This window comes from Dicentrarchus labrax, unplaced genomic scaffold (genome assembly GCF_905237075.1).
Source record: "Dicentrarchus labrax unplaced genomic scaffold, dlabrax2021, whole genome shotgun sequence".
NCBI lineage: Eukaryota > Metazoa > Chordata > Actinopteri > Moronidae > Dicentrarchus > Dicentrarchus labrax.
In genome coordinates, this window is record NW_026136724.1 from 16,626,794 (window position 1) to 16,638,420 (window position 11,627).

Sequence of the window (11,627 nt, forward strand, 5' to 3'; positions counted from 1 at the left end):
TCATTCAATAATCATTCTCTGGAAGCTGCTCAACAATGTCTGAAGTTAACTGCAGCAATGTTTTAATCTGTCATATCAACACATGAAAAGGTAAACACTCATGATCAGTGTTAATTAGCCAGAAAATGTTGATTACCGATACTTCCGAAATGCAAGTATGTTTTTCTAACTTGGCCTAAATTAAATCAAATTTTGCAAAACTTTGATTTAAATTATGAAACATCTAACCAAAGCGAAGATCACATATTTACCCTAAAATGTGAGAGCGATGATGATACTTAGTGCCACAGACACATTTAGGATGGTATAAAACAAGAATTAGGTTGGATATAAAGTCCATACTTCAGTTTTGAAATATCAGTTTATTGCAGTGCTAGACGAAAAGGCTGTTAATACAGCATTTGGACCAGGGATTGAAGTACTCCAAGTACTGTTTGAATATAGATTCAATTTTAATCCAGTGGGTAGTTTCCCTAAAATCTACTGTATGTCTGCCCTGTCAGTAAATTATGCTATTCTGCTAACATAAAATCAAGAATACTAGCTGAACAGGTAATCATGACCATGAGAAAAGTAATACGTTGAAGCATTTTGGATTTGACACCATTGATGGAAAATCATGGTTAAAGGGAATGCTGTTTGTGGACTTTTAATGGTAACTTTAGCTTGTTGCCCAGCAGAGGCACCACGAATGGAAGTCAAATCTAAATTGTATTTTAGGATTATGAGCTGCATTTGAACTAATCCAAATTTAAGCCATCCGATACTGTAGTCCAGATTGATTCAAACTTTTTGAAAGACTGACAGCTCTAATAAGAACATTATAAAGAAGTTTGAAGGACTGCTTAATATTTAAAGTCAGACTTCTTGGAAATTATAATTTGGGGTGATGACACCAAATGCATTACACCAATGATATCAGTCTAGATTTTTTAATGATTGTTTTCCACAGATATGTATAGTAGAATATTTTAAAGGTTTCTAAAAACCCAGAGACAGAATCTCTGCTACAGACATTGATCAGAAAGTTGCAGTCAGACTTCAGATCAGTAGCAACCTTTCTGATAAAAACATGCCATGAAACAGGCCAAAATAAACACAGAGAGCACAATAGATATTTAAATCAAATGTATAGGGGTAATTATCTTTTATCACACTGGGCATCCCAAAATAGTTTAGCTGTATGGAAGGGGGGAATGTGTTTATTATCCGAGGCATGGAAGAGAAAGGCACCGCTTGAGAGTTTATTATTTGGGTTAGCTGCATTTTTCACTGTTTATTATGCGGTTTTAATTGCGGTCTGGCTGTGTTCGCCTGAAGAACACAAGAGTAAGCAGAGTGAGGAAGAGAGGAATGTCAGAGACAGCAAATCTCTGCAGGACGTGAAGCTAGGCCGGGAGTCCCATGAACCTGCCTTACCCCTGGATTGGATTTCAACAGTGACACGAAGAGGAAAAGGGGGGAGGATATTCAAGCGTACAGATCCATGTACAACCCCAATGTCTCACTCACTGGTTTATTTTCTTGGTTTAGTTTGATCCAGCTTTTAATAATTAACAGGTCTTTGGGAGCAGAAGAAACCAGACTACAGGACTAACCTTTTGGCCACCCAGCAGGTGCCAAACCACCTGCACCTTATTACCCCCTGGGACACCCCTCTTTCAGTCTTTCCTAGGACCCTTCATTCATCTTTCTGGCTACTTTGGACGGAGCCCAAACTCCCTGAATTCTTTTCTTGGTGATGACTTCCAATGTTTATGGGGGAAAAGAGCCTCCACCTTGGACCATAAGAGTCTTCCTACATCTGGTGCTCACCCATGCCGAACTCTCCCCTGCTGCCAAGAAAGAGTTATGACCCTCGTCCTCCTCAGTTCAGGATGATTTCTTACTCAAAAACAAAAAAGGTGTATCTACTCATAGCTCCCTCATATTGCAAGGTCAGGTGCTAAATCAAAGATGGAATGTAAATTCACACCTGAAGTTGGCTGCTTGGCTTTGAGCAAACATCCTCCTGCTTCGTGCTGCTCTATCATCATAAATTTATCGAAATGTATCCCAGGGTATTTACGGCACAGTAAAACACACACATTTACCTCACCATACAGATAAACACTCATTAAGAATAAAGTCCAGAGCCTGTTAAAGAATTAGTGCCCCAAAGATACCAAAGTCAAACTCCTTTTATGGTCCCCCCTGTGGTGAAACACAACTACAGTGGCCAAAACAAACCAAATCTAATCTGCACTCTGAAAGGGAATCGTGCGCTCCAGGATTATAGGGATTGGATCATTTTCAGCATGGCCACCTCTGACCTTTTAAGATGGCTATTTGGAAACACTGGAGGAGTGAGGAGTGAGGAGTGAGTCAAAACTAAAGATATGATAGAGATGGTTCAGGTTTTTTTCCTCCTCCCAAGTATTCGGTCAGTCATACGTTTGGGCTTTTTTGGTCAAGCTGAATACCACAGTTAACAACACAGAGCAGAAACAGACTGCAGGCTGGTTCAGATATTTGGAATAAAAGAATAATAGGAGAAATATGAAAGCATGAAAGGGAAAGAAAGACAAAGAGGGAATGAAAGTAAAAGATGTAAGGAAATAATGAGACCACATTGGGAAAACATGTGGCACAAGTATGCCAAATTGAGTCGGAGAGAGAAATAAAAGAAAACCACACCTGCTTTAACCTCATATTGTAAGCCTTTATTAACTGTATGAGTGCAGAAACCTTGCTGACGGACAGCCTCAGCTGCTCTGTGCTGCCTGTTCCACAGCAAGAGGTAGTGAAAGGTGATCAAACGTCTCCTTCAGCCCCTGCGCACTATCCAGCCACTGTGAAAAGGTTACTGCACCACTCATAGCTCAGGGGGCACGTGTGATCGGCCTGCTCCTCTACACTGACTCACGCAACCTAAACCCCTCCTACCACTACATTACATTCTAATTTCAAGGGAGCATAAAAAAATCATAAAATAATCAATGTCAAAGACATTAAATACAACAAGAGAATCAAAACCAGAAGCAGGAACAAGGCCCACGAGCCTGCAGTGTAGAGGGGTGGATTAAAGTTTAACCAGGAACAGATTGAGGATGCTTCTGACAAGCAGTGCCACCTCCTGCAGAGGGCTGACTTTATGCTGACACAGCAGGATAATGGATGGACAAGAATTGGTGTGTGTGTGTGTGTGTGTGTGTGTGTGTGATTTAAACGTTTCCATGTATAGGCCTATACACAAAATGAATCTGATAAAAAAACCAAAAAAAACCAAAACAGCATAGTTGCATGAGATCTACAAAGTCTAGGTAAGCTGTATACAAGTCTATAATTATGTAGCCCCTAGGTTTGACTTGATTATCAAGCATTTGTTTAGCATTAGCGCACTAAACACCTGGCATCAATGCAACCTCATTACATCTGCAGGGAAACACAACAAGTAGACAAAGGCCAAGTTGATGGTTTACATTCATTTCAGGGGTGCATGCTTGTTATTTCTTCTTACCCTCAAAGGGAAGGAAGACTCTTGGCAGGGGCTGTGGGAGGCTGGAGACCCCGGTGGAGAGGAGAGAGAGAGCCAGGAGGGAAAGCGCCACAGCTGACACCAGAGGTGGCCTGGCCAACCCCTCCGGCCTGCCCATGACTGCACCACTCAGGAACCCCGACCAGTCAGCACTGCCTGTTGGAGGTGTATGAAAGAGATTTTGGGTAAGTTTTGTCCGATTTTTTGGGGAAATCTTTAATATACAAGTTTATCACATTTGTGCTTTTGTCTCTTCAGCCGTCTTAGCTGTCACTGCTAAAGCTAACTAGCAACTCCTGCAGTGTATTCCCCAACAAATTTCTGCTTCTGGAAATTTAAAACACAGCAAAAACAAAACAATGAGCTGAAAGAAGCTAAAAAGCTCCATAGAGCCGAGAAAGGGGTGAGTTTGATGAAATTGGTGAAAGCATAACATTTCATTCATTCATGTAGTTTAAATGCAGCAGAAATGCTCATATTTGGACATTTAAAAATGTTCACTTTTCAATCCATTTGAGCCCATTTATGGAGGAGCTTTTTAAGCCTTTTATTTGGCAGGATAGGTGAAGATTCATAAGAAAGGGGGGAGAGAAAGGGGGGATGACATGCCACAAAGGGTCACAGATCAAGTCAAATCAAGTTTCTCTTCCATGTCTACTGATCTGCAAATGATCAAATCAGTGCTTACTGGGATGCAGTAGTTTCAAATTAAGTTAATATTCATATCATATCATCATATTTATGTAATTTAAATACAATGCCATCAGTTGCAGTGAGGATAATTCATTTTGCAAGAGCATAAAAGAAAACAAAAATACACATGACTGATATTTACAGTTAAAGCATCTGACAGGTTCAGAAATGCTGACTTATAAAGCAAACCGTTGCACAGACTACACTGAATAAAAATGAAAGCACAACATGTCAGTTAAATCCCATCACTTACTATATCCTTGCGATGTACCTCTCTTAAATATGGATGAGTTAAATCTGCACAAAAGAGCTGCTGGAGAAACGCTCCCCTCAGCCTCCTTCTGTTCCTTTTCCATAACAGGACAAGAGAAGCTCAATTATTGATAGTGGCAGGTACTGTACTGCCTGCGGGGGAACTAACTCCTGCAATGCTAAACTCTTTTTTTTTAACCATCCAAACTGGATGTTACACTACCTGTGTGCACAAAACATTGCGCTAGATGAAAGACAATGTCCCTTTTACATGCCAAAAGAAAAATAAGGTTTTTACAAGAGGGTGGATCTCTGCTCTCATGGCTTATAGATGTGCAATGAAAAATTGATGGCCAAGAGATAGCAAAGCCGCATGATTGCTATGAAAATTTCAGATTGGGGTGTAGTGTACAAATAGGTTGAGATATGGGTGTGTGTGGTGGAGTGAAGCGTGACTGATATACATATATCTGAGGTGGAGTTCTACAGTTCAGGTGCATAACAGATGGGAAACTGCAGAGGAACGAGATCTCTTTGGCTGCACTTGAGAGAAATAAAACAGCATGAGGCTTATCCAGACGGCCCTCAGGACGCTGTGCTGCAGCCCCTCTCCTGCTGCATCATCCACACACACCCTCCCCCAGAGCCTTCTTCAGCCTGGGCGTCTCCCACCACTTTAGCCTCCAGGTGGATGGCTCTGACCCTTTCCTGCTCTGTCCTGCCTTCTTAAAGTGTTGCTCTTATCTGTAGAGTAGTGGTATCTAGCCATGCAAATTTGGTTTGGTTTCGCTTGCTCAGGTTTGATCTTGAAGTGATATCTCTTGAGATTTCTACCTCCACCTCAGTACAATGCAGGGAAATGCCTCATCATTATTTTTGTTATTGTTGCAGGACACTTTAAATTGTTTGCTTTCAGGTCTCACAGCAGTCCAAGTCAAGTCTCTAGTCCTCCCTTTTTTGAGTTTTATGTCTACAGCTTCTTTAGTGCAAAGTAGTATCAATGTAAACAGCTGATGTCTGTGGATTAACCAGAGTTATGGGGACCTCAGTAAGTCTGGAAAGATACATTTTGATATTTTGAAACCATAGTTTCTATTTGCGTGGGGGTTCGATAATGATGTGTCGAAACTTGGGCAGAAATACCTCAAATAACTACATACTCAGCCCAGCATCCTTGAAATGATGTCCATATTGTATAATTGTATAAAAAGTAGTGCGTCTTTGATGTCACAAGGCCGAAAGTAAGGGTGGCCTGTTTAACTTCCATGCAGGAGACTGGACAACTGCCTTTTTTATTAGCCTTAACCACATTGTTTCCCCTCACTTTAACCAAGTGCTTTTGTTGTCTAAACTTAACGTCACACCCATAGTTTATTACCATAACCACAATCTTTCCTTAACCTAAACCACACTGTAGTTGCCATATGCAGAAATTATACAACGCGAGAATTTAAAAAGCATTAACATTGGTTATAAAAATGTTGTCATTGAATTTGGGCTTTTGCAGAATCGTCTAATACTGACATTCTTGTCTGGTGTCAGGGTTGAATTACCACTAAGTGAGCATACAATGTTTTTTTTGTTTTTTTTTTTGTTATTTTGAGTGAATCGACCCTTTCAACTGTTAAGCATCCACATCTACCCCTCCCTGTATTCTCAGAGTGATGGGCGATCTCCCAGGAAGAGGCTCCAGGCTGGAAATGTTGCTCTCACAGCTGCTAAACTCATCGTCAAGGGAGTTAGTCTTCTTCTGAGCTTCTATGACTTCCCATCAGGTCGGCTTTAGACACTTCCTTTGCTTCACAAACACCGACATCTCTGCGATGATCGCCACAGTGAGATGAATGAGCTCACAACCAGCCTCACTTGCGCCACCGTAACGCTCATCTGGATTAATGGGTCTCCCGATGAGAAGGTGCATTAGTGTTTGTTGCCATGAACAAAAATAATAAATACTTCAATTAATTTTGTTGAGCTCTTCAAAGTCCAGAAATTCCAGCGCTGAGTCTGCCAGGAATCTCTGGGACGGCAATTAAATGTCTCCACAAAAGGAGGTCAGCCTGATTGAGTGGAGAGTTATATTTCCAGTGGGGTGTAATGATAATTGTGTTTATTGTGCATTCCTTGGCTGACAGCCTAATGAATTTTCCATCTCACTATTTCAGATGCACTGCTCAAAAACTATTATTGATGAAAACAGAAAACTGCATAGCTGTACAAGCAAATCTGTAAGAAAATAAATAAAAAAGTATTTTTTTCCATTTAGCAAACTGCGTCTATGGTTATTTGGCTCCTATCTGCTCCTGTTAATGCTTTAAACACATGAATACAATTTAAACTACAAGGAAATTGAGGCAGAAAGTCCTCCCATCTGGATTTAGGTTTCATAGATTGAATTATTTATTTAGTATTTCTATTTTTTCATTGACTGGAGAACAAGAATTAAAATTGAAATGGTAAACAACTTGCAAGTTGCTCCCTCTGTCCCGGCTCTAACAGGACTGTGTGTGTTCATACCACACCCTGTCATTCAGTTGTCAGCGGCTCTGTTACAACCACACATTCCCTCACACATGACTTAAAGACGCAGCCAAGAACAGCAGGATATTTGCAAATTAAGTATTTAAACTTTACATCCATTAATTAAATAACACGAGAAACCTGTTCTGGTGCATTAAAGTTACACAAAAATACTAAACCGACCAAAACAAACATTTTAAAAACACTCATTTTCTGTTTTTAGCAGCTTCAGAACTGCAATAAAGTCATGACTCATATTCTGGAAATTCATATTGTATTTAAAATAGACAGTGAAGCCAAAGCATGTGAGGGAAATAAAGCGTGTCACAGTAGTCTGATGTAATATTACACAAGATTTGAAAAAGGAGAAGCAAGTAAAATTTGTTAAAATTTAATAAGTCTGACTGAGTTTACTTCCAGCTATTTGTACCAATTCTCACTGTCGGGGCTCTGCACCTGTTAGCCTCCTGCCTACCACCTCCTCTTTGCCTCAACTGCTCCACTACAGCACGGGGCATTACAGCAGGTAGACCCTTCTACCTACAGAGACAAGATCCAGATCAGTCCCCTGGTCCAGGACTCACCTTTTAGGAGCTTCCTCCAGTGCTGGTTCCACTTGAACAAAGCCAGGTACCAAACCAGATCTGGATCTTATGTATCCCCCTTATGACACCTTGTTTCCAGTTTCCTCCAGTGACACCAAAGAAGAAAAATGCTGCTATTCCATCTAAGTGCTCACAGTGCAGGCTTGACTGAGAGAGCACAGGAGAGAGGAGAGGAGAGAGAGGGAGGAGAGCGAAAAGACAGAGAGGGCTGGTGTCCTATTACACACTCTCCACTGGAGTCCCCCTCCTCCTTCCCCTCCTCCTCCTCCTCTTCCCCACCCCTCCCTGCCATGATATTCCTCCCTCCCTGCCTCTGTTAACTAGACAGCAAACTTTAACATGTACAGCTCAAAACATGAGGTGGAGGACTTGTGCCTCACAGAGGGTGAAACCAGAGAGTTCAGACATAATCAGGTCTGCCTTTTTATCTGTAGATGATCAAATTATGTTACTATACAATCGTACATTTCTATTAATATTGTATTCCAGCTGCCTAAATGATATTTGAATTTTTGTTTTTATGTTTAACTTTTTAAAGTATGATTATATTTATTAAGGGAAACTATCTTCATAAGCCATTTTTGGCTTCAAACCTCTTCTGCACATTTCTCTATTTCTTTTCAATTCTATTGTTACATAAACATTTATAGTGTATGTGCAAATAATAGAATAAATAAGTAAAAGAATAAAATAAAATGGCCATTCCATTAGGCATAAAAACACACATTTTACATTGATTTCTATTTTCATCCACATATTAAGTATCATCAGTTTTTCCAAAATAATGAATCAGCTTAGAAGTATGTGCTGGAACCATTTTAACAACCAGGCAACGTCAAACATACTGAAAACTACCACTCTGTGATGCTCTACTCAAAGCACCACTGTGCCACGTTTACCATGTTTACAAGTCTTGGGGAGTACTACTGAAATAAGTTTTACAATGCTTTTTGTGGCTCCAGAGAGAGCTGCACAAAATCTGATAAACTGCCCCATGTGATGTCATATGAGTCAGCATCATTTGGGGCAAAAGAGTACTACTAGTCCCAAAATGAAAAAAAAAAAAAAAACTGGGGTCGTGGAGTTAAAGAAGAGAGCCAGTACTAGCATTACACACCCGAAGCTCTGACGTTGCACTGTGGGTAAAGGAGAAAAATCTGTGGAATAGAAAAATGTGATGTCTCTGGTTCAGCTGCATCATTTTGATCTTTGATTTTTTTTTAAAAACTGTCCATTATGAGTCCAACAATGTTACTCTCTTTTAGTTATGCATGCTAACATTTGCTATTAAGCACTAAACACACGCTTGAAATATCGTTAATTTCCCCCGATATTTGGTCATAAACCAAACGAACATTTGACCTGATGGTGTTGTATTGCAAAGTTAAAGAGTTATCAAATTCATCTTGAGGGAATTAACTGGATTTAAGGGTCCAATATTTATGTCAACCTCATGGTGGCACTAGAGGTAAAGTCAGAGAATCACCAAAAGTCACTAGGCTTCATTCTCTGGTGACCGTGGATTTCTGCACCAAATTTTAAGGCAATCCACCCAACGGTTGTTGAGATATTTCAAACTGGACCAAAGTGGTGGACCAGTCAGCAGACCAAAATTACCATCCAGTTAGTGTTTCTAAAAACAGCTGAGTTATTTCTTTTTCCATTGCTGATGCATTATTTCTGAAACTTCCCTCACCATTCAGTATATTAATGTCCTCCTCTGGGTAGTCTTTCCACAGAAGTGATGGATTCCATCATCGGGATAGATAGTGAAGTAAAGTAATAACATAGGGCATTTTTCATCCGATGTGGTCAGCCATAGAAAAGCTCTGGATATGCTTTTGGTGAGAGAAACATGCTTGATTTTAAACCAGGAGCACACAAACTGTACTTTCAGAGAAGCTATCCTGTTCAGCTTTTTTTTAAAGAAACAGTCTCTTTAAATGGGCTCAATGGGGAAAGCTTGCTCAGCACAGGGAGCTAAAATGCTATGTCGAGGGTCTAAACCATGCCAAACCTACATAAACACAAACGCTTATCCCAGTACATATTTGTAGCTTCAACACAAGCCCAAACCAGAAGGAGTCAGGAGTCTAGGAAGACTTGGCTGGATAAATGAATGCTACAGTATGTGTTACCATGTGTTAGCCACTAGCAACATGCATTTGATTTAACCATTTCCATACTGAGCTCCAGAGAGGGAAATTATGCTCTGGTAGCATTTTCATGAATGGATGCTTTTGTCAAGCATCACATGTCACTTCATTGCAGGTATGAGCCAGGATGTAAAGGATTTTACACTTTAGCACTTTGGCTTTAAGGTAGAATTAGACATAATTGCTAAAAAAAAAAAAAAAAAAAATCACAGCTCATGGGCTTTCCTGCAGGAGAGAAAGGAATGGAAAGGGAGTGTGTGAGCCAGGTCTGTGATGAAAGCGTCTGACAGACAGAGAGAGTAAAATGGGGGTGGAAAGCAGGGATCGCTGGTGGCTGAGACAGGAGGAAATAATTACCCTTCTCCCTGACAATGGAGCCTGATTTACGCCTCTCCAATTAAAGTGTCAGGATGCCCCACTAGAGCAATGTAGGTTTTTCATTGGGCCCGGTTGCACGCTCATCATTGGTGGAGACGAAAAAGGATGGAAAGTGGTGGGTGAGAGCAAAATAGAGATGAGGCGTATCCTTTACTATCCCCGTGACAGGGCTTCAGCAGTAAATTAACTTAATGAGCGTGAAGAGCCAAAGAAAGTGTAAGCGGGTGAGAAACACCACGCAGGTGTAACATCTGACAGGAGACATGATTATAGGGATAAAGTAAGGGATCGTAAATCCACAAAAAAAGACACGTGTGGCAAAATGATGCTTGTCTCAGGTCGGAAATACATTTTGGTCATGCAACATCCGATCTGCAGCGTCTCTGTTACACAGTTCGCAGGTGGGAAGGCTTATGGGGTTTGGTGCTGGTCATGCAGTGCTTCTCTGTCGCTTGATCTCTTGTCCATGCGCACATCTTTGAACAACCTGTCCCTTGTTAACACTGCAGATGTTATTCATTTGTCACAGTGATGTTAAATGTGCAGGCCAAGGTCGGGGGAGGCCCTCCTGCGATGTTTACCGCCCCATGTGCACATGTATGCACTCGGTAACATATGGTATAATTGCACTCAAGACAAGACTTAACAGATCACAGGAAATCCATCTATTTCCCATAAAACTGATCAACCAGACAAGGTCAAATCAATTCGACTATGATCAGTTTTATGATGGGGAATGTTTTAGTTTTCTAAATAACTAAAAATCGGTGGGCAAATGTATTTGAAGATTTGGTAGGGCTGCTACTTTTAATCATGGATTCATCTGTTTGTTATTGTGCTTATTGACATATTCGTTATTTACACTATAAGTTTAGAAAGTGTAAAAAAAAAAATGCCCATCATGTTTTCCCAGAGCTTAGTTTAGTTTAAGCTTTAGAATGATATAAAAACAATTACATTTAAAAAGCTGGAGCCAGTAAATGTTGCCATTCTTTCAAATAAGTAACTGAAAGAGGCCCTCCAAACCTTTTGGACATAAAAAAACCCCACTCTACTTTGATGAGATTTTGTCTGATATCATTTTCCACAAAATAAACAAAAACAAAACAAAGAATGCAAATATTTTTGGTGGCAAAACTGCTGGACACAAGATGTCCTCCACTTCACTCAAGAATCCATTGACTGTTTACTGGTCTTTATGATCAGTTGGATTTAATGGACTGTCCAACAATCTCCAAAAGCTGTCTGAGGGGTTATCTTGTAGAACTATACAATGTTCCTTTTAATCCACATTTTATTAAACTTGCAAAGCGAGCAGTCATACACATAACAGTCAATGTAATACAGCAAGACATCCCAATTAGCTTGTTGATTGCTTGATAATGATTATTGAAATGTCAAGACGACAAGCAGTGTGGCATCTTCAATCTTGACGTGGGATTGAACCTCTTAACTGATGCTGCACATATTTTTTCTGGGAATAAAAATCAGACTCTCCCCCCCCAG

General features: G+C 40.3%; 1 protein-coding gene across 1 annotated transcript in view; it reads right to left on the reverse strand.

Moving 5' to 3' along the window:
- sema3c (sema domain, immunoglobulin domain (Ig), short basic domain, secreted, (semaphorin) 3C) overlaps positions 1–7,776 on the reverse strand; it is a 40,065-nt gene extending 32,289 nt beyond the window's left edge. Inside the window, exons 1-2 of the mRNA XM_051392397.1 lie at positions 7,567–7,776; positions 3,500–3,673 (exon numbers count right to left, since the gene is read on the reverse strand). Of these exons, the coding sequence (XP_051248357.1) occupies positions 3,500–3,635 (136 nt within the window). The 5' untranslated portion in view covers positions 3,636–3,673; positions 7,567–7,776. The remainder of the gene's footprint in view (positions 1–3,499; positions 3,674–7,566) is intronic.
- Positions 7,777–11,627: the final 3,851 nt, after the last annotated feature.